The 24,244-nt window shown below is 40.0% G+C and overlaps 1 protein-coding gene across 1 annotated transcript in view; it reads left to right on the forward strand.

Moving 5' to 3' along the window:
- Positions 1-10,385: 10,385 nt before the first annotated feature.
- Positions 10,386-24,244, forward strand: part of LOC111872078 — a gene marked incomplete at its 5' end in the record, with an annotated part of 131,002 nt that continues 117,143 nt past the window's right edge. The window contains one exon of the mRNA XM_023865621.2: positions 10,386-10,594. Within this exon, the coding sequence (XP_023721389.1) occupies positions 10,386-10,594 (209 nt within the window). The remainder of the gene's footprint in view (positions 10,595-24,244) is intronic.

Consider the following 24,244-nt stretch of genomic DNA (forward strand, 5'->3'; position numbering starts at 1 on the left):
CATTTTACAAGGCATAACACACATAACAATCTAAGTATTAAACCAAAGCAAATTTTGAACAAGCTAAGTGTTAGGGAATTACACAGACTTCAGACACCAAGCATGTTCAGAAAACAGAAGCAATGCCTTTGCTGAATTAGCTTCCCTATTACGATTCTCCTTACAAGTGGCAAAGGAAACATTATTCACCGTCAGCAGGTCTATGCATGGTATAAAATGTCAAAATTTGCTATTCTGTATTTATGCACGTTAGCAGATTTTCCGAACAGAAACAGAAGATGACAGAAATCAACAGTTGTAGAAGATACGCCTCAGTCGCTATTTTAGCTTCTACCTTTACTGAAAAGGGTTACATAAAGTATCTGGAGATGGCAGCACCGCTTACAGCTTACTGTTACTGTACTGAATTAGCCGCACCATAGCTCAAACGGTTAGTCGCTGGTTTCCCATCGCGGCGGCCCGGGTTCGATCACGGGACTGGTCAAGTGGGATTTGTGATGGACAAAGTGGCGCTGGGGTGGGTTTTCTCCGAGTACTTCGGTTTCCCCTGCCAATCTTCCATCCACCAAATTCTTCATCAACATAATCACCCGGGGCAGGCTACAATAGGCCAATCAGTGGCCGCCGTGCCGAGTGGACACAGTTGGACGCCACCCCCACTAAACGAATTTAAAAAGAAAAATACTGTACTAAATGTATTGTCCCAGTATAGGTGCGGATGGAGCTGCCTTTCCAGAAAGTTTTAAAGTTTGTGGTGTGCATACTCATTGAAATTTTTGTGTCCCTCTAGGGCTGTAATGCATAAGAATAGATCATATATGTATTATGACCAAGTATGATAATGATAAACACAACAACATCCAGGCGCAATTTCATGCGAATTTGTACTAGTAAACTTAATAAATGCACAAATGGAGGAAAGAACTTGCACTCTCCCAAAGTAACTTCACGCGTATATTTACATAAAATGCAATATGCCTGTATTAAGTCTCTTCGTCTCTTCACACTTCATACATGAACTTTAATACCAGTGGAATTTCTTAAGCGAAATATGTTTTTACTATAGCAAAGTGTGATACTCGTACTTTCCTATGAACGGGCTCTTTTAGGTACAGAAGAACCATACGTCAAGAACCACAGCATTTTACACGAACTTACTACGGAATCACTTGGCCTCCAGGGAGACTATACATACCTTAGACTAGATCTTCTCTCATATTCTGCTTTTGCCGGATGAGATTAGTTCGGAAGACATTCAGTTAACAGAATGCAAAGGAAACTTCTCGTTACTGTACCTAGAAGCAGAACAGAGAGGGTTTTATTAGCGTATATCCTATTCCTCCTACTGGCAATACTACTGAAGTAATCCCAGCCCCTCCTTATTTCGTGTGTCACTCTTAAGACTTTCAGCTTCATCAGATCTTCCCATTAAGTACAGATTTCCAACTCGTGGTTTGACCTAAAATTTATAACCGCGAACACAATGTGCCATCTGAAGGGAACTTCGTCAATTAATTTGTTTTCAAGTAGCGTTCAAAGTCTAGACTTGGAGTAACCACAGTTTGTTTCGCTTAATTTTGCAGTTCTGTCGATGAATGCTCTTCATTTGTATTTAAGAACATTTTAATCTCTTTCTGTCTGTGTAAAGATGCAAATCTATAAGCAACACCTATCCCAATGCAGGTTATATAATCATATTTCCCACAATGTAAAAACATATTCTGATAATATATCAAGTAATTCCGGGAAGATCTAGTAGCCTCCTTTCATTTTACTACATATTAAATATTTAATACGACATAGATGTAGCTGGAACGTTTTTTACAGATCCGTTGCCTAAAAATGGCGGTCTCTTCTTGCTGTACTATTCTGGTTTGTTGAGAGGGGACATAGACACTCAGACAAAAATGTGAAATTTTACGATTCCTTTTTTATTTTTTTTTTTCAAAATAAGGAAAATTATCTAACATTTTAATGCATATCATTCGTATATTTGCAGCATTCCGGATTGTAGCATAATGCTTCAACCAACTACGATTCCGCGTGTCCCACACGAAGAACTTATAAGGAACACAAAATATTTAACGCATAATAGTTCTTTTGAATTTGGAAATCAGTAATACCTTTTATGTATTCGGATGAAAATATGAACCTTACAAAGCTATTAGGCGAAACCTGTTTAAAATGGCTCACATTCAACCCCACGTATCAGATACACAGTTACGAAGTATTACGCTTGTGATACGACAGCACATAAACCCATTTTATGGTCCTGTTTTAACATTTAGTGCTAGCTTACTTCAGGCGCTCATTAAATTTCCTTACTGCAGTAATATCTGGTTTGGTTGTGCCACACGCCAAGCATTATCTGAAAGCTGACAATTTAAAATAATGGATTATGTGTTTATAAGAAGATCTGAAATAAAAGAGGAGCTTAAAAAATGGAACATGTTTCGTATACGCCAACGTTTATAAAGCGAACGTTAATACGTATTTGCATTTTACAGTCTCTGACAAAAACATGTTTATAAAATACAGCCTTCCGATCATAAAATATACTCGTCTTCGTTCGTATTTTAATTTTGTTCTGAAATATTTTCCGCACTATTCACTATTTATGTTAATACGCCTAATAATCGAGTGGCGAGCTTTGGAGAAAACTGTATGTATCTTCGGCACGGTACGGAGAAACACCGCTTTCCTTACTGTTGCGTAACTTGGCAACCCAGCAACGGTTAGATATGTCACAATATGTTTCATTTGAGATCACAACAAATACTATTTCTCATACTAGACATATTAAGGTACCTGAAAGCTATAAAGGACTAACTGTCCACGGTTCTATCCACAAAATATTTCTCATACCATAAATATTCGAAATATGGGCCCTTACCCTACTCAGATTATATCGACCGCTCAATTTCATATTCTTTGTAATTCTTTCTTAGCTAATGGTCCGACAATTCCTAACTATGTCATGATGGTATTGACACTGTCCTGAACTAAAACACAAGTACGTAAAAAAATGCTGCTCTCAGACAATCACAAAAGAATTAAAATTTTCAAAGGTAAAATGTAAAGCCACCCCTATAAGAGGCCTTGGAGGCCCATAAGGTTGTGAGACGTCGAGATTCTCACATTTTCTAGACAGTCGGGTCACAGATGACTGTGAGGTTGTGAGTTTCACGCACCGGCCGCTCTTTACCCTCAGGAAGATTTCTCGTACTTATTTCTGTAAGAAGCTGAGTCGGCTCCAGGCCTATAATGTAGTTAGAAGGATTCGGTCAATTGAGAAATCCAATGACCTCATCGCGAATCGAACCCGCGACCTTCTGACTTGTAGCATAGAGCCTGAACCAACTACGCTCAAATCGTAAGTTAAATCTGGAATAACGTAACTGTAACAATTCTGAACACGAAGAACATTATGAACAATATACGCGTACAAGCTATTCATGTTAATTGAATATAAATTTTCTGAACACCGTTGCAATTTCGGAATGACATACGGTATAATTAAAAGCAATCCTTTTTGACGGAGTGTAAATGCGTGTCACATGATTCACTGAAATGTAGTTGTAATTCAGTTTAACAGACAGACTGGGGAACAATGTGTGGCTCCGTTGGCGCCCGTTTCGCTTGCGTGTTGCTTTCGAAAGAACAATAAACGCCTAAATGAGAAATGTCCATGCAAATGCATATGTGGGGCTACTTAAACAACATTAATTTTACACAAAGAACAACATAAATAACTGGCTTCTTCTTAATATCCATCAGCAATTTTCCAGTAAGTATATTATACTGATATATATGAAACAGGACAGTGATTGGTAAGGTCTTCAGAGCGCGTAAATATCCATCGAGAGGATTCAGAATCGAGCGGAAGTATCTGAGAATTTTACTCTTCGATACGTCAGCCAATTCACTTATCTTTATCAGTATCTGCTGCTTTATTTGTCTTCCCGTATGGCATCGAAAGGCAAGATTAATACAGGTCTACACGAAGATATAAACTTACTCTTTCTATATCCGTATGAGACTCGATTTCTCATATAAAGTGAAGAACTCAGATTTATCGTTACCGAGATCAGAGTTTTGAGAAGAATACTATTACTTAAAAGTGAAGGCATGGCAGGAGGCTCGACGTCGTTGCATTGGAAGGAACTTCATAGTACGTAGCCTACTCACCACTCAATATTTTACAACAATGACTCAATGAGGATGACGTGGAAGAACAATCGGCCACATAGAGGTCAGATAAGAAAAGCATATAAAATGTTGGCCATAAAAGAAATCACTTGGGATACCTAGGCGAAGAGGGGAGGATGATACTAAATTGTTAGAATCTGGCTTCTTCTGTCTCAGAACAGAGAATAGTTACGAGATCTTTGAACACTGTAATGAACCCCCAGCCTAAATTAAGGCAAAAGATTTCTTGACTAGCTGAAGGGCCATTAGATTCTCAGAAAGGACTCTGTTCTGTCAAGACAGCTCGGCTTCGTTGTATAAACTATCAATAAACTTATATCGTAAGGTAAAATGTAAAATTATGCCTTTGTTTAATTAATAAAGCACTATGTGGTGAAAACATAGGTGAATGAAGGTATGACTCCAAAATTCTTGACCTTGGCACTAGTTCCAGGTCAGTTGCCAGCCTCGGACGCTTTATTCCTGGGGAAATTGCCCGCGGTACTCATTGAATACGAGGTTGAATGGATCCCAGGACTGGTCTGGACGCCGTGAAGAAGAGAAAAATCTTCAACTACCGGGACTCCAACTCCCACCTATCGTTCGTCCAGCCCCTTAGCCAGTCGTTATATTATAGAGTGATAACAGATAGCAACCCTATTTCAAATAAATAATGTGACATGTTGAGCTATGGATGATGCCCCTCCCCCCCCCGCCAGCCGAAGTGAGCCGAGCGGAGCCGAAGTTAGCCGAGTCCCAGCATCCTGGTCGCTATGCAACGCGAGTCAACAGCGATGACGTCACCAAGGGGTACCGCGGTTGCTATGCAGCGTGGGTACACAGTGGTTGCGAGAGACGACGGTAGTAACAGCGGTACACAGCGTTGCTAGCACGATAGCACCAGACATAGTGGTGCCTATTACGTGGCCGTTTTCTGTATTGTCCGAACGCGGCTACATAAGGAGCAGCGAAGGCTATTCACAGTCAGTCCTCGAGCTACCTCCGAGTTAGTTCCGAGTTAGCCAGCAACCAGTCAGTTGTATTCTGGCAGTTGGGGTATAGTATTTGTGATACTCCACATAGCAGTAATTGTGAATCTGTAATTTGGGTGATTGTACGTGCGAATGTGAAATAAAATTCGCTACATCAAATACGGCGTGAAGTTATTTGTCTCGTTATACGTCCAATACGCGACAATATGAATCAATACATCTCCGGGAGCAATTTCATAGCTACTTATATTACAAAGCAATTTTCTTATTCCGAAATCTTCATCAAAACTACTTAACAAGGACTAAGCACAGTTTACTGGGCTGAAAGATAAATATTGACTCAATGCTTCATAAAGTCAAGGAGGATGAGATGGGCAGAGCATGTAGCATAAATGGGGAGAAGAGGAATTCATATAGGATATTGTTGGATAAGACAGAACGAAACAGACCACTAGGAAAACCAAGAAGTAGGTGGGTGAACAATATTAAAATGGATCTTAGAGGGATAATATGGGATGGTATGGAATGGATAAATCTAGCTCAGGATAGGGACCAGTGGAGGGCAGTTGTGAACACGGTAGTAAATCTTTGGGTTCCATAAAATGCTGGGAAGTTCTTGAGAAGCTGCACAATTGGCGGCTTCTCAAGAAGGGCTCAGGTCAGTGAGCCTCAGAAAACTTGAATCTCAATAATGTTCGGTTGTTCTTGTGTCACACTGGTACAACCTCCCTAATATTTATGTGTTATATTTGCGTAGAATGTCGATCACACAGAGAAAGAACATAAGTATTTCCAAACGATATAATGACCTAATGTTTCCCACTGAAGTCCGTAATTCGTTTGCGCAGTCTTCAATATGAAAAGGTTGATTACGTCAGGCCAGCAGTCTTCTGTGTCGCTTAACTCACAATATGCATAGTTTAGAGTCGTTTAAGAAGGTCGTAGTCTACTTATTTTAACATGACAAATTCCGAAACTTTTGACCTTAAGATACGATAGCAAAAAGATAGGCTTTCCAGTGAACGACATATGCAAGCCGTTGTAATTCAGACTTAATATGCAACCAGCCACTACAGTCCGCGAGCGATGAAGTTTCTTATCCAGAATATCATAGTTTTGCCTGCATTCACGAAGCGCCCTATACAAACATGTCCCTATTTTTCTAAATAGAAACACCGGCCGTTTTTTTAGGACAATAATACAGGGGTACGCGGTAGCGTAGATGTTAAGGTACTATGCTACAAGCCGGAAGATCGCGGCAAGTCCCGATGAGGTCGTTGGATTTTTTCATTTGACCTAATCCTTCCGGCCCCACTAGGCCTTGGGGTTTACTCAGCCTCTAACAGAAATGAGTACCAGGAATTAATTAATTGATTTTCCTGGGGAGTAAAGCGCGGCCGGCGCGTAAGGCTGGCAACCTTGCAGCCATCTTTGAGCCGATTGTCTAGATAATGTGGGACCCTCAACGTCTCACAATCCTATGAGCCTTCACGGCCTGTTACAGGGATAGCTTTATTTTACTTTACTTTTAATACATGACTAATCACAGAGGCCTTGCCGAATTTCGTTCTGTGTTCTTCCTCAGCAGCTGTAGGAAAATGTTATTGGTCAAGGAATTAACCTACCACATCATTCACACTTCATCATATACATTTATTTATTATTTATAACATACATTTGGAACAAATTGTTAAATATATTAAAATACATGAACTAACCCTTCTCCTGTAACACACATTATGGAATATAACTGTGCTGAACACTTTACACATCTTCATGTTATTAGCAATGTGCATACTCCTTTACGGAAACGCATGCCTCAAAATACGTGTATTTGAACGGCGGTCCGGTTGTTCTACGCGGTAATGGATAAGGGGAGGGGTCTATCCATCACCAGAAAGAGGATTGATAAATGTCCCCTGAAGAAATGATTCTTAGGGCCTGATACCCTTGCACACGAAGTAGTTGCTTGCAACAGGAAATTACTTCGGAGTTTTAACTCACAAAAAACTAACATCTGTTTCTGTCAGTTTCTCAGGAAGTGATATTGCGTTTCTAACAAGCTTCGACTTTTTTTAATTATACAAAAGCATCATCTTGTAAACCACCTTATTTCCTGTGTATATAACAAAAATTAACCAGACATTTCTATAAGATGTCTCATACCCTTACTCATTAAAGTTAAACAGAAAGTTTATTAAGTCTATATTATTCTTAGGAAAGAGGTTTATTAAATTTAAATTTTCAATTTAGCGTGCTTAATGTGTGGGTATAATAATGTGATGTATAACATATAATTAGATAGATGTGCCCTCAGGGATCTGTACTTTAATTTGAACTAATTAATCATAATGGAGATGAAAACATCATTACTAGAAATGTAATAAGATGATGACGGAAAATGAGGATATTCAAATAATTCGCTTGAAAATAAGAATAAAAAAAGTAAATGTAAAGGTATCCCTGTAACAGGCCGTAGAGGCCCATAGGGTTGTGAGATGTTGATGTTCTCACATTTTCTAGACAATCGGCTGATAGATGACAGCAAGGTTGTCAGACCTACTCGCCGGCCGCCCTTTACCTCCAAGAATATTCCCGGTACTCATTTCTGTTAGAGGCTGAGTCGACACCAGGATCATAGTGCGGCTGGAAAGATTAGTTCAACTGAAAAGAAATTCAATGACCTCATCGGGACTTGAACCCGCGACCTTCCAGTTTGTAGCGTAGTGCCTCAACCAACTACGCAACCGCGTGCCCCTGTCGCTTGAACATATGTACATAAATAATATTTCGCGATCTACACAATATGCAGACATTAAATGCGACTTTTCGAAGTGGGTTCTTATATTCGCGGTGAAACTACTGAAAAATATCGCATTACTGCAGACAAAAATGAGGTAAGATATTTCCGTGTAACGTGAAAGTAGCTTGACAAACAAAATGGTTTCTTAGTGGCTGAAGACAAGTCGAGTGTCAAAGTTTGCCTTTTAATTACTTCTCTCGTAACACTGAAACACGTTCTTCAGAGCTCTCGGTATACAGACCACTTAGACTAATCATTACTTGTTGATATCATCTTATATTATGCTCAATTTCATGATATTCCTGTCTCTGATATCCTACATACCCACTACATACAACAACTCAATCTGCAGAGAAGTTATACAAAATTGAAAACAATATACTTCGTGAAATCATAGCAGACAATTAAGAATGTTACTTAAGTTTTACGTCATCAATATTTAAAAAGCTCAGTGTATGCATGCTTGTCTGGATGCTCACCTGTGCAAGCGCTAACTGTCCCCCCCCCCTCTTTTGTTTATTGGAAACAATTTAATGTATCAAGAGAATGCTATACAGCACCATACCAGCAAATAAATGAAATCTGTGAGATATATTTTTATTTTAAGCACCTTAGTCTAGTGAAGAAGCATGATTCAGTGGTACTTCCTACAGAAATGTAACTTCTGTGTCTCAACAGGGATAATAAATAAAAATAGCAGGAAGTTCTGGGAGAAACTAATCACTTACTTTCCTCTGATATGACACAGCCTGCTCAGAAAAGTAAAAATTAGGATGGAGGGTCACACAAACACACAGCAAGGTGATCTCATAATGTAAATTAAGAGGTGAGGGGGTTACACAGATAGATAGCAAGATGATCTCGTAAGCCTCAAAAGCCTAAGAAATTAAGGGTGGGGTACACAGGCAGAGGAAGGAGGCAGATTGACACAGACAGATAACAAGGTGATCTCATAAGCTTCCTAACAAGATAGAGAGCAAGATAATCGCGTAAGCCTCAAAAGCCTAACGAAATTATGGGTAGGATACACAGGCAGAGGAAGAGAAGCAGATGGACACACAGACAGAAAGGTGATATCATAAACACCAAATTATTTTTCCAAGACGAGAAAAGTAGCCTAACCACAAAAACCAGAAATATAAATAAGCTACAAACGCTACAGAGATGTCTGGGACACTTAAATCCGTGTTCCTAACTTTACGTGTTTCGTTCCTGGCCCTACCAGAGAGATACCTAGAAACGCGATAACGGGACAAATAATAAACATTTATATCGAAATAATTCTGGCTCATATCGGTCCAGCATGACCCCGTAACCTGAGTCATTTGCCCTATTGGTATACATAAGCCTGTGAAGGCGCTTTGTCTCATGGATTCTAATGACTGGTCAGCTTGTGCTCATCGTTCTGTTAATAAGTCTCACAGAAGAGACTCAGCTAGGTCCAATTTTATCCCGGTGTCTGCTCTATTTAATTGGAATAGCTTGTCTGGACAAGAGGTATACAAATAATCACATACACACATATTTGTATATACACAGTGGTTATGGAATGCCTGAAGGCATTTTTTTAAACTGTTGGGAAATTTCCAATGGAACATAGTAGTGCATTGGTAATATCGGAGGACACAGGTTTTAAAAAACACGAAATTCAATCAGCTCAACGCAATATCTGAGAGCCATTTTTTTTAAATGCAGTTTTCTGGTAGCAGCACGATGCTAATTGCACTTCTGTTTTACTCGAATGAATACTAGATTAATTTTACAGATAAATTATCAGGAAATTAAAAAAACATATACTTATCATATATACATTTGCAGATACTGTATTATTTTTTTACATCAATACTAAAATGTCTCTAGCCGTGTTTATTTCCCAGATAATTTATACTCTCTGTCTCTCTGGCTCTACAGGCCTTGTGGACCTTGGCTGGGTTCGATTCCCGGTGCTACTAGATTTTCTGAGAAGTAGTGGGTCTGGAACGGGGTCCACTCAGCCTCGTGATGATAATTGAGGAGCTATTTAAAGGACACAGCGGCTCCGGTTTAGAAAACCGAAATTAACGGCGGTGGGGATTCTTTGCAATGACCACGCGACACCCTCTATCTGCTAAAGTTGGCACTAACTTCGTCGACAAGCGGCGTTCGCTCTGTTGGTATAGTTCGCTTGCGGACTGAAACCACGGAGTTTGTATTTTCTTGTTTGTTTGTAATCCTATACACAATCGGTAGGACTCCTTGAACGGAGGATCAGCCCGTCGTAAGGCCTCTACCTACGCACAGACATGCATGCCTCGAATGGGGTTAGAGCCCACGACCCCAGTGTTCGAGCGGGCGACCACAGTGATCGACAAGTTGGACACAACATGCGTAATAAAATGAGAATATTAAAATTCTTGTTCCAGAGAGCTGCATCGGCTTAAAGGATGTGCGTGTTAACGTGCCGGCCGCAATCCTGAGGGGCGGAACGGCGACTCTCTACTGTCACTTCGACCTAGAAGGGGATTCCCTCTACTCGGTTAAATGGTATAAAGGACGGCGAGAGTTCTATCGCTTCACACCAAAAGAAGACCCCGCCATGAAGATATTCCCTATATTTGGACTGGAGGTTGAGGTGAGCAAATTAGATCTCCGTTCATTTAAGACTCTGAATGCAATTAAATTCAAAACATTGAAGCTGTAATGCAATTTTTACTTGGGGCGGAAAAGTAGAATAGTCTTCAGAATAGGTCTTCAGAAGAGTGAGGACTTTTATTTCAGTTTTCAGATCCTTGAGGATTCCAATTTTGGATATATTTATATATACTGTTACGATTATTATTATTATTATATTATATTATTATTATCGTCTAAACTTGTTGATGCCTGATTCTTCCTGGTTTTTGTTTCGCTTACTTTTCAACACTGAAGACAGAGGCATTACATTTCTCCGAAACTTCATTGGACTTCCACCGAACTGTATAGAGTTACTTCCCAGAAGACAGAACTCTTCAAAGTCGCCACTGTGATAGCTTCATATTAAACTAAGGACTGTTCCTTGGAGAATTATGGAATATGCAATAAAATTGTGCAAACAGACACTGACTATACGCATACTACTCCCATTTTCAGTTTCTAAAAACAAACTTAATTCGTCTTTAAATTCAGTGTAGAAAAGAACTGATCCTAATCGGAAAAAAACCATCACTTATCTCTGAAAGTATGAAAATAATAACTCTTGGCACTACCTCACAGCCATCTGTGAGCCGGTGGTCTAGAAAATGTGGCAGCCTCGACGTCACACACACACACTATGACTCTCCACGATCAGTTGCCCCTGCAGCAATTTCTGCTGGGGCCCACACAACAACACGTACTGTAAATTTACCAATAAAAGTAAAATTTGTAAAAGTATTAAACGGAAAATTAGTTTGGGAAACGTATTACTTAATCACATTACATGCATTACAGGTTTAAATATCAGATATATATCTTTTCATATTTTGAAATCATAAACCTACAATTTATATAAAGAAATTAATTTCATGTAGGCATTAGAAACAGCTCTGTAACGCGCAAAGAACGGATATCTGAGTAGAATGAAGCGCTCGACTTCGTGAATTTGTTCATATCGAGTAGATATGAACGGTGCTCTCTTATGCAAACCTGGGGATATAGACTGTTATTTCAGCCTTTGGCTATTTAACTCAGAAATGTACTGAAGAAAAGTTCTCAATATTTGACACTTTGAGGTAATATTATAATTATCAAAACCTATTTTTACTGCAAAGCTAATTTTGGTAGCAACTTCAAAGGTCATATCAAAGCAAACAGGAACATGTGGTAGATCAGAAGACCTTCACGAAAATCAGCAAGAGGTAGTGCGTTTTGCCAGCATGTAGGTGCCGACCAGTGTCCTCTCGAGGTGAACTGCGCTAAGTAATGATTCGAGGGACGTTCAGATCCCAGCAGGACTGTAGTATCACCATCAAACCCAAAGATAAAGAGAAATATTCGCTTGGGCATCATGTATTTATTTGAAAATTTCCAAAACTATTATATTATTTGCTCGTATTCTCTGAAATATATTACCACATATCACTTCGAGACCCTGAAGCAAGTAGCACTTCCTCCTCTTTACACTTACTGATTATAGGAAGATTAAAATTGCTGCGTTGCGATGGTCTCAGATAGCACAACAGTCATACAAAATTTCCTCAATATAGGTTAACTTGTTCTAACACTGGAAAGGGAGGACACACACACACAGACAGAGAACGTGGTGATGTCATGAGGATATATTCTCCTTGGAACGTAAAATATATTAAAAGTGTGTCTTTAATTAGAGGCTCAGTAACGTTCACATTTTTTTTCCCTTGGCACTACAGCCCCAGTGGGCCTAGGCCTACCTCCATGAACTTCTCCGTTCACTTCGGTTTTTCTAGATCTTACACATTCGGTAGCACTCCTTGGGCGGGTGATCAGCTCGTCGCAAGGCCTCTACCTGTACACAAACACACAAAAACGCGCACACACAAAATATCATCATCCATGCCCTGAGTGTGATTCGAACCCACGATCCCGGTTTCCAAGCGATCGAAGACAGTGCACGCCTTAAACCGCTCGGCTACCGTGACCGGCTAAAGTTCCACATACTAAATATAAATACGTGTATAATGTACCGATAACCATAAAATTTCAATAATTTACACAAATTTCTTGCTTTGATTTAGCAGCCAGTGCTAATATTTCTTAGAAACCTTTCCTTTCTGTTCCATGGATTTGTTCCTGGGGACGGTATCACAGTGGACACAACAAAGAATCTGGAGTATAAAATCCAATCTTCTAACTTCCAATATATTTATGTCTGAGTACTTGGCTTGTTTTCATGCCCTACAGAGTTCTGTAGGCGATGGGTGGACAGTCTCCTCAAATACGAATTCATATTGGTATTATGAACGCTCAGAGACCCAGCATGGGATCAAGATCTACTCGTATATCCTTTGTAGTGGGATGCTCCCATGGATTCATATATTGCCCGGATCCAAACCTGTGGCTGACACGAATGAAGACTTCGGGGCAGAGAGAAGCATTCAGATGTCCAAATGGTGTTTACGCGAGTAGCGACGCCATTGACTTCTCCAGCTTTACGCTGGAGAGTTTCATCATCCTTCGCTCTAAATCTTCGTAATATTTCCCCATAAATTTTCCTCAAAAGATGAGTTACTGAAATTCTTGAGCTAAGAGTGTTATGGTTCTCAGATGTTTGTTGAGCCGACAGTGTCATAAATTGGGGCCAAAATTGAATACTTTGAATGTAAAACATTATAAACGTGTTTAAAAAGCAATAGTTTATATCACGGAGTGGAATGCATTCCGCTGGAAAATTGAATCTTTAGCAATGTCAACTACAACAGATGTATAAAAATATCAATCTGAGATTCTGTACTTCAGCATCCTGTTGCAAATCTTTAATTAGACGTCTATGAGTCACAGTCCGTCAGCAATGCAACCATTGTTAAAATTTTCAACATTTAACACTTAACACAAGGCCGAGACGTGTTGTGTTAAGTGTTAAATGGTGAATATTTTAACAATTGTTGCATTCTTTATGGACTGTGATTCATAGATGTTTAATCAATCTGAGATATTTAGTAATATCTCATTTAACTGCATACATTTTTATTGATATTAATAAAACTCAGAACTCTGTTTATTTCACAGTACATTATTCATTTTACGCACGAAAAAGAGAACTTTTCTACAGCAATATAGTCAGTTGTTCCCGGCTCTTCTTATTTCTGGTCATTACAAATTACGTATTGCTCATAATGTTCCTTATGAATTACTCTGCTCCACATTATAACAGGACAGCGTCTGCACGGCCTCTATGGACACGCTTCATATCTATGAAACCTTCATTATTAACAGCCACATTTCACACAGTCAATACTGTCCAGTAAATGTGGCAACACACTGCCCATAAAATGTCAGAAGTCAACAATACACTGTTGTTGTATTTTATGTGAGCTTGAATTTGAAATAGTGCGGTACAAAAATATTAATAAAGTATCAATTTATGTGAAAAGTTTGAAATAATGCGAATCCAAAAAAAAAGTCGACAAGAATCACGTGTTATCAACTTATCTTGAATTAATTGATGTCTTCTGGAAAGCCTTCTCGCACAAAATACGACTGCACTGTTTATTATTTCAGAGCTTACAATTTCCTCGGCAGCTACTGATTAATATAATTCCTTTATATTTGTGTGGGGGGTGGCGAAACTGGCAAAATTACCATCAAAGCCGACGCCTACAGAGCACAGACTGGCTTCAGGCAGTGCAACAATTACCAGCGTTTCGGCCACATCTGAGCATCACCACGAAAAGCGATTGGAATAGAAGAATGAAGCCTCTACACCAAAGAGCTGTAACGGCGAGGTACAAAATTCCACAACTACAGAGGTTGCAGTTCCGCCAAACAGGAGCAACAGGGACAGCAGCGCTGCGTCCACACTGTTCAAGCCAGAAAGGACGTTCACCGCGGCGGCATTGACAGCAATCCAGAGACCTCAGCACCCAAGGACTGCGTTGGGAAAACACCGGAGCCAGCAACGGACAAGAACATGTCTGATGAAGACGTGGTCACTTTCATGACCACAGAGTAGGAACTCATTATGGCGTTGAAAACTGCACAGACCAATGTTATGACGGCTGTCTGCCGGCCTGTACATGCAGCACAGTTTGCACCTATCGGACATGCCTGATCACTCTTCTCCTCTGAGAGTAGGATCCGAAGTGTATAAAAACTGCAGATATCTCCTGCACGTCATAATCTGGTGAGAAGCCCAGGCAAAGCTCGAAACCAAAACAACACGGGTCGGATGAGGGGCCTGCCGCGATACTCATCCTACTCTTCTATACTGAGGATGGATGCAGCACTTGTTTTCGAAACGTCGGTAAATTTCTACCGGACTATACGGCATCACATCCTTGTCACCACTGTGGGAATCTCAAATCTCATACTACAAGCATAGTTTAAATTAGAGGTGTTTTGAAAGCCAAATATACTTCTCATTAAGCTTCAAATTTCACATCATCCTGCTGTGTTTCAGGTGCTACGGACGTGTAAGGCAAATTACTTCATATAGATGTATTGCATTTCGTTATACAACCGGTAAGGTCAATGTGAAACGTTTGTACAAAAATAGTTCTGTAACAACAGGTGGGTCATACATCCCAAGTCCCGTGTCAAATTAATGTGCACACGTTTACAGTCCCTGACCATGCATATCCTAATTTAATAGGAGGAAACATATAAGCCGTTCTATTGACTGACGGATCGATAATATACAGGACAATAGTACCCTACACTTCATATTTCTTTGGGCAACATCAGACTTGCTTCTTCTGTTCACCTCGTGTCTACATCAATATATTTATACTTGTCTGTGACAACACACCCTACAAGTGGTTTGACCTTGTGTATATTATTCACTGGCCTTGGTACCCTATTCCATGATGTGTTGGCCGGGTCAGGTTTTCTGAATGCTCTGATTATATTAGGATGTTAACAGCTGAGCAGATCTTTTAATTTCCTTACCTCTCAAAATATAGATTTACCTATTTGCTGTTATAATTATATCGCTTAATGCAAAGTCCATAACTCCACACACACACACACACACAGAGAGAGAAAATTTTGTTCTTACTATCGAACCAAATGCATTCGAAATAGTCAGTACTCGCCGATTTATTGGTGAATTTTATTTTAGAATTCTGTGGCAGAGTTTTCTTGGGAAAATAAAAGAAATTCCCTCCCTTTCAAATAATCCTAAGATTCAGTACCATGCTAACAAAATGCTTGCCACTTTACCCTGCCCTGAGCCTGATTAATCAACTTGGCATCATCACACTCGAGCATCCTGTTATCCCAAAATTTCTGCAAAGAAGTACCTGAAGGTTAGAAGCATTAGTTTTAAAACCCTGAATTCAGAAGAGCCTGTAATGAAGTTGCTTTAAGCTGAAGAATATTTAACGTACGGCGGAAAGAAAATCCGTCTGAGATTTCATAAGATCTCCATGTATAAATACAGTCAATCATCAAGTCTGTGCTAACCCATTTAAATATTTAAGAATTCAAAATTCAAATACACGTACACATCCTATCCACTGCAACCATAGGAGCTAGGCAATTTGGTAGGAGACAGATCATAAATATATATACATCCAGTGTCTTGGGGTTTAATCGGGCCACCCTGTTCAAGGAGGATATAAATACGGGGACCTGGCCCTCCAGACTGGGGGAGGGGGCTCGAATCTTAGACAGTAAAATGTGGCCATGAATCCTATGGGACTCGGATATGAGAACGATTGCGCTGACGAAGACCAACAGCAACTGTAAACGACAGACCCATCCTCTCGTCAGAGAGAATGTTACAGAACGACTACAACCACAAGTGTTCAGTTGGAAACTAAAATTACTGGTCGTGAGTCTCAAGGGGTTTATTGGCAAGACGAACTGATTGGAGGTAAACTGTCAGTCGTAAGGTAACTCTGACTTTTCTATATCATATTATTAGTAAGACCACAACTTAAATAGCCGGCGCAAAGACGTTACATAACTTTTCTCATGCAAGATGTGTCATAACTACATCATCCTGGAAACGAAATCTGTTATTGCTTATTGTACCAGGGCTGGCTACTGAACTCAGAAGATGAGTACAACCGGTAAGGAAGGTTTCAACAGAATCGACACAATCGCACAATTAGCGTAACATTGTTTTCCCGTGAATATCATCTTGTCAAAATTTAATTAAATTGATAATCATGGTCGAGAAAATTGTAATTCTTTTTTTGGGGGGGGGCTCATTTTAAAGGTCCTTAATTTTCCAACCACAGAGTTCATATTCACCGAGCGCCGACATGTGACAGATAAAATATTAAATTCTGAATATGAATAAAATCCATCTAACCGTTCAGATGCTAGAGAAGCGCACACCTATACACACTTACACACACACACACAAACGGCATCCCAAAAGCACACTTTTTCATATTTAGTGGGGTTCAAAACATTCACGAAAATCTCGAGATCAATTTTCTTTCACAACCGCAGGAGTTTCTCATACATATTACGTTAATGGGTAAGTGAGAACGGATGGTGGCGATTATTTGCAGGAAAACTAACGCAGACAGAACTTACGTTACTTACAAAATAACAATAATAATTCAAATCTTTATTATTTATGTGCGAGTCAACAGCTACAAAGCCAATTACAGACACAGCACAGTGTAAATACAAGTAATTACATTATGGACAAAGACAACATAAAGTCAAAGGCAAATTACAGGCAAACACTGGAGGAAGAAAACACATTAATGCAGAGAAGTAAACAAACTAACAAACAAAGTACTGCTAATAATAATTTAATTAAAAGATCTAATTTGTTTTTGAGAATTGAGAAATATAAAGTATAAACATTTTGAAATAATACTAATATTTCAATTCAATTCTTGTTTATGTATGTGTAGACTTAAAAGCTCAGAGGCCAATTAAAAAATTAGTACGAGTACGTAGAAAGACACAAAAATAACTAACAAACAAAATACAAAATAAGGCAGTCTATATAGTAAGCAATAAATTAATAATAATTCTAAGAATAATTAATAGTTGAGGAAAGTAAGATAACTCAGTCGTTGTATCGCCTTCAAGAGCAAGAGATGATTTTGTGTACTACACGGCGTCGAAACCGGCTCTGGGGCCCACCCGGTCTCGTATCCAATGGGTACCATTGGCTCCTTCCTCGGGGGTAAATTTGCCGGGGCGTGAATCTGACCACTCACTTCCATCTGGTGCTAAGTTCAAGAACGGTGGAGCTATACCTCTACTCCCCCATATGTCTTAATAGCATAGTGCTTAATTAATTAAGCGTAGGGACAACGTTAATTAATAATAATAATAATAACAAATCTGTGTGAAAAGAGGTTTTACGAGTTCCGCTTGGAAGTTATTCCATTAAAAAAGCAAAAATTTTCGACTTGCACTGCATTCATGTGCTGGTTCAGTGCATTCTGTAGGCCCGCGGGTCGAGAACCATTTGTCCACTGTTTAGGTTTGATTGTTGTTTAAATCATAATCCCTGCACCCAGTACCACAGAATAAACACAATAAAATTCGATGAATATTAGCGTTCTATTGCTGGAGAGGCATAGTTGCGTTCTCTGAAAACAATACAGGACAGCTGGCATGAAGGCAGCCCACTGCCCCTATAAATCCAGCTCGGCTGTCACGCTCGTACGAATAATAATTTTACTGTGGCATTTGCCTGCTATGACACAGATCTTCTCGAAACGAGCAGAGGTCAGCTTATCAGTCCTGTCCGCATTGTGGGAATCTCAAATGCAAGCGACACGCTACGTATCTACCACAGCACTGATTGTGTAGCGAATATTATCCTGGTCAATAGGAATACGGTCAATAATATTTTAAGCCAGTCCATATCGTGGGATGCCTAATTCACAACCTGATTCTTGCATTGATGTGTATATCGTGTACGTATTCAATAGTCACATCGTCCCACGAAATCAGAGGCAGAACGATGAAAACTAGCTAGTTAACTAGGGCCGCGCCATAGTTCAAGCGGTTAGTCGCTGGCTTCCCACCGCGGCAGCCTGGGTTCGATCCCGGGTCTGGTCAAGTGGGATTTGTGGTGGACAAAGTGACACCGGGGCAGGTTTTCTCCGAGTATTTCGGTTTCCCCTGCCAATCTTCATTCCACTAATTGCTCCACAATCACCCCCACCTATCATCTGGGGCTGGTACAATAGGCCAGAAGTGGCCGCAGTGCAAGGGGCTTAGTCCCACCCCACTAGCAATAAAAAAAACCCAACCAACTAATTCCATGAAACCGAGGTCGTCTTGAGAAGTCGCCACTTGCTCATCTTCTCAAGAAATTCCGAACCCAAAGGCTCACGAGAGTCCTCTATTAATACTTATCTTTAGCCAGATGAACCCAGTCTATAACACTCCGTCCTATTTCTCTAAGATCCAAATTAATATTATCCTACCACCTAGGTCTATATTTTCGTTCTGATCTCTTTCTTTCTGGCTTTCCCTACATTCTTGTTCTACACATTCGTGCTACATGCCCTTCTCAGCTAATCCTTCCTCACTTGATCATTCTGTGTCCAGGATCAAGAAACTGAGAAAGCAGCCAAGGCCCAACAAAGGGCCGTACAGCCATAAAGATAATAAAGGGGACATAAGCTCACATAGCGTCCTAATCGTGTGATCAGCATTTCTGCTGTGTATTCGGGAAACCCCATGTTTAGATATTAGGCCGGAGATTGGCTATCTGAAGTTGATGCTCTTTGTGGTTTACCTCAGTTCATTGTGTTAGAGGCCATGGTAACCTCTGAAAAGTTGTCACGACAGCTTCCACATAGTTTCCAACTTATGATTCACAAATAATCCTAACATTCGATGTTACATAAGTCAGACAGTAAAAGCAGCTTCGTTCAATACACAAAAATTCGGTCACTGAAGTTTGGTATGACCCTAAATGAGGAACTGTACCATAATAAATTGCATCCTTCTATGTCGTGTGGTTGTCTGTGCATCAGTGCGTTTATTCCCCTAGGGCTAGAACGGTTCAACGAAATTTGTTCATATCTGCTGGACTATTTGTGTTTATGGGTCATACAAATACTGATCTTTATAATTACACAAAATAATTATTTTTCAAACATCTCTAACAATTTTGATTGCGTTTAACGACGTCTCATATTGCGAAGTTTGAAATCTAAGCCTTAGACCCCAAGCCCAAGATATATAACCATGCCCTAGCAGTTTTCTCTTCAACACACGTAGAGACAGACTGATTACGAGAACATATCTGAAACATATTGTGGCATGTCTCCTGAAAGCCAGGCTTGTGAAGCCAGCAGAGACAGCCGTTGCTAGGGAGCGGCTCCATAAACATGTCTGTTGCTAAGCAATGGCTCATTAGCCATCGCGTGAAGGCCGCAACAGATACGCAAGCAATAATAGAAGAGCTGTTGGAAGCGGTGTTTTTTATGTGGTCCGTGTTTCCCCTGTCAATCTTCATTCCACCAAATTCTCCATCATCATAATCACCCGGGGAAGGATACAATAGGCCAATCAGTGGCCGCCATGCCGATTGGACCCAGTTGGGCTCCACCCTCCACTAAGCGAAAAAAAAATTAGGCCACACGTTTAATAATATAATTTCTACAAATTCTAGTCAAACGTCAAAGTAACTACAAATTTCACCATTTTTTTTAAACAATTTATCAACGGAATAATTTTCAGCTATTGTTATAATACTTCATGATCGATTTTAGAATATAAGTACCATTGTACACGCACATGCATTAAGTACATCTCAAACCCCTGAAGCAATACGGTTCTTTGTGATCTCATAGCAACAAATAAAAATAAACCTAATTTGTCCCTTTGCTTAAATAAGCACCACTCCATGAAATTATATACTGCAATGCAGATATACGTAGCTTCCTCATTCTTAGCCTCGCCAACGGACAGAAGTGGACGGTTATTTCAAACTCCGGCAGGTCTACCACCTCGAGAGCGCACCGGGTGCCTGTGTGACAGGATGCTGGGTAGGATTCACAGCAGCTGTGAGCTCAGTATGGATCGCACCAACAGAAGTTACAGGCTTTATTCGAGTAATATCCTGGACGCTGTCAACTGTCTTCGCATACATTTGACGCTTCAGCCGAGGGGAGTTGACATAGCGGCAACTTGCTAATCTCGTATTCGGGATGTCCTCGGTTCAAATGTCAGTTGCTACAACGCCTATTCTAACTAAGATTTTTTATTTTCTTCAGTTCCTTCCGCTGACAGGATAATACTTCGATTAGTCCACGACCGTTTCCTTCCAAATAGCTTTCAATTCATCACACATCTTACCATTCTATGCTATACGGGCCTATTTTTAATTTTGATACCACCGCAAAATACCGCATGAAAACCCACGATGCTCTGGATATTTACTCTTACCTCCATCGAAATGTTACTGACGTCATGTGTATTAAATATACCTCTCAAAGTGGACGTTTCGGAAGTTTTCACCACTAACCTTTTCACTAGATTTGTTTTTTTGGCAACGTCGTAGGCATTAATACACTGCTCTAAAATGTGTTACAGAATTTTGTCCAATCCTCATGCAGCTGAATATTTTCTGTTATTCTCAAACCCGTAAAGGTCTATATCAAATATAGCACGTCAGTCAATGGGCAACGTTTAACTAGATCTGTATAATGGAACAAACAGTTTAACAGATTTTCACAGAATCACATTAATGTTCCTTATATAGCCTTCTTTACGATTAATTTCTTATTTGTAATGTTAATTTTAGCGTCCTGTTGCACTGATTTATGTCCATGATTTATTCTGACCGTCTTACAGTGCATACATTTATTCACCTTACTCTTCTCTCTTGCACTACATGTTTCGGCACTAAAGTGCCATCTTCAGGTGCTTTTCGATGTACGTCGAACTACTTCATTGCATGCCCTGTTGTCTTTATACTAAAATAACTAAAATATATATTCGTCATATATATTGATAAATTTTAAATATTAAAAATATTAAAACTGTTCAGGATTTGTCATCCTTATGTCGTATCTCAATACGCGAGTCACACCTATCTTCTTCTATCGGAGCATTCTTCCTACNGTAATGAAATTCATGAGACAGAGTCCTTAATAAGATAACAATATCTCAGCTAATTAGAAAATTTTCATTTTTTATAGAACTGACGATTCATTTCCGTACTTAAAAGACTTTTGAACAGAGCCAGATTTACATCATTCACACTTCCCTACATTTGGTAACAAAAATAAACAAACTTCGAAATCTATATAATAAAATTATTTGGTGATTATAAATGTCTAAATCCCTGAAGATAAGAGTGTTCTGAGATATGACATGTGTAATGTGATAGATAGGTTTCAAAGTTTCGGATGAATCTTCAGTCTCCAACTTCACGGTGCAAGACTAATCTTCTGCCTCGAAGATGGAAGAAGCATATTGCTCTGAAAGGTTGAGGCCTATCTACAAAATTACATATCTCACAACCCGGAAGACCATAACTCTCGTATGGACTTTGTGAGGGCCTCGAATCTAAACTGCTGGTTCTAACCTGTTTCTTAGTTAAAGCTCCTAAGTTCCTCATGTTTGTGCCCAGACTTCCACCGGATCTAGCTGAACTACCATTGCGAGACGCAGGGCAGACGCGATTACAAAGCGAGTGGTTATAAGGAAACTGTTGCAATATACTACGTATATATGCCTAAGTGTCAACTCAGCAGACACTTTGCTTCGCACGAGGACAGCCACTAATCCGATATGCACATGAAGCATTAGCATTGATGCTCTCTGGTACAGGACACGTAACAGTCAAACCACGAATTATACATGACATCTTATGTTACCGCGGAAATGAATATTAAGTTTGCGGGTTTCTGTGATGTGGCTCTCCTGCCTCCATCCTCAGGGTAGCATGAGCTACAAATATCAATGGGGTAGCAGGTTCCTTACACACTCTCCAGACTATCTACCCTGCCTCTATATTCTGGTCTGTCAACCGGCTCTCCTAACGAAATTCACGAACTTGCCCTGGTTCTTCCAGAAACACAATGCGATAATCCTGTTACGTGCAGGGTGACTCTCGGCGCGGTTTTGGATTGAATGTTCGATCGTTTGACAACTTTTATATTAAACTAGAAATTTCACTTAATTATAGCACCATCGCTAAGATCCACACTTCACAGTTCGCTGGAGCACACGCTAAGCCTTTTTTAACAGCCCTCAATGTCCTCACTAATAGTTGTCAGGTAACGACACCAACAATAGCTATTCCTCTGTTTCAGTACTCAGATCCACTCTGAATTGCGGTTCCCTTCTAACTCCGTATTATTCAAAGTCAAAGTTACTTTACAACTGGGTCAATCAGTTCGTCTTAGCATCAAGCCCCTTGAGACTCACGACAAGAGATTTTTTTACTTATCTCTTGCGGTAATAGTCCTTGCGTAACCTATTTTCTGACGAGAAGATGGGTTTGTCTCTTATGAATGCGCTTGGCCTTTCGTCAAATGTACATTTCGCACAAATAGCGTGTTATTGGAAAATTCTTGCTTCTGCACTAGACTGTCAGTACAGGCTTTACAGAGCAGATCATGCCCATCTTACATATCTTAAGCTACAACGGCAGCTTAGTCGCTTGAACAGTCGTAAGCTTGAACACCGCCGAAAATTTAAGCCTCATATTTCCTACGTCTGGCTTCGCCTTCTCCTCAAAACCCCTAGACACGGACCGTTTCCAACAATGCCTCTATTATTGGGCGCGGACTCCTGGCGCGGGAATCTGTTTGCGATCGTTGCCTAGAAACGGGTCTACCCGCTGCAATATTTTATAGCAATTCACGATTACTTCTTTACGAAACCTTTCCATTCATCTAACTGACGAACACTATGGAGTAGAATCTTCTCGAGAAGCTAACAGTCGTTTAACTAGTGACCTCCGAACTCCGAAAATTTAGTATGACGTTTACAAAAGCATGCTACTGTACCCTGTCCCGAACCAGGTGAACACAGTCCATAAACTCATAGTCCAGTTGCTTACAATCCATCTAACCGGACTGCTTGTTCTATAGTTAGCGCTCTAAATTCGTATTCGGTACGTGATCGGCTCAAAACTAGGCCAACGGAGAGGATATCCTGACAGAATTTTTGTGCCTTTCTTCAGTCCCTCCAAGCAAATTACGAGATAGTAACTCCATTAGGTTATGGCGGCTTCCTTGAGAATCCTTTCGAATTCATCACTTATCTATCATTCTACTATAGGACGCCATACTTTATCGATACTGAAATCTTTGTTAAATAACCCATGCACACAAGATCAATTTTACTGTTATCCACTCACCTACACCTATATTTTTAAAAATTTAAATTTTCCGTCAGCAATTCTATGGAAGTTCTGAGGTGTTCACGGCGATGACAATGAAGAAAGTCGTCTTCTGGGATCTGGTGCCGTGTATTCTTTGTTTCAGCCGACGTTTCGGAGGAACGTATGGCCTCCATCTTCAGGGCAGGTGAATTGCGTTGCGAATACAGAGAGCAGTAGCGGTAATGATTAGGAGGCGAAAAGCGCTACTTTATATAGGAAGTAGGCAGGGGGGTGGTTAGGGAGAGGGGACCAATGGGAACAGTGAAGAGCGATTAAGGCCATATATGGTCAGGG

This window comes from Cryptotermes secundus, unplaced genomic scaffold, assembly GCF_002891405.2.
Source record: "Cryptotermes secundus unplaced genomic scaffold, Csec_1.0 scaffold241, whole genome shotgun sequence".
Lineage (NCBI taxonomy): Eukaryota > Metazoa > Arthropoda > Insecta > Blattodea > Kalotermitidae > Cryptotermes > Cryptotermes secundus.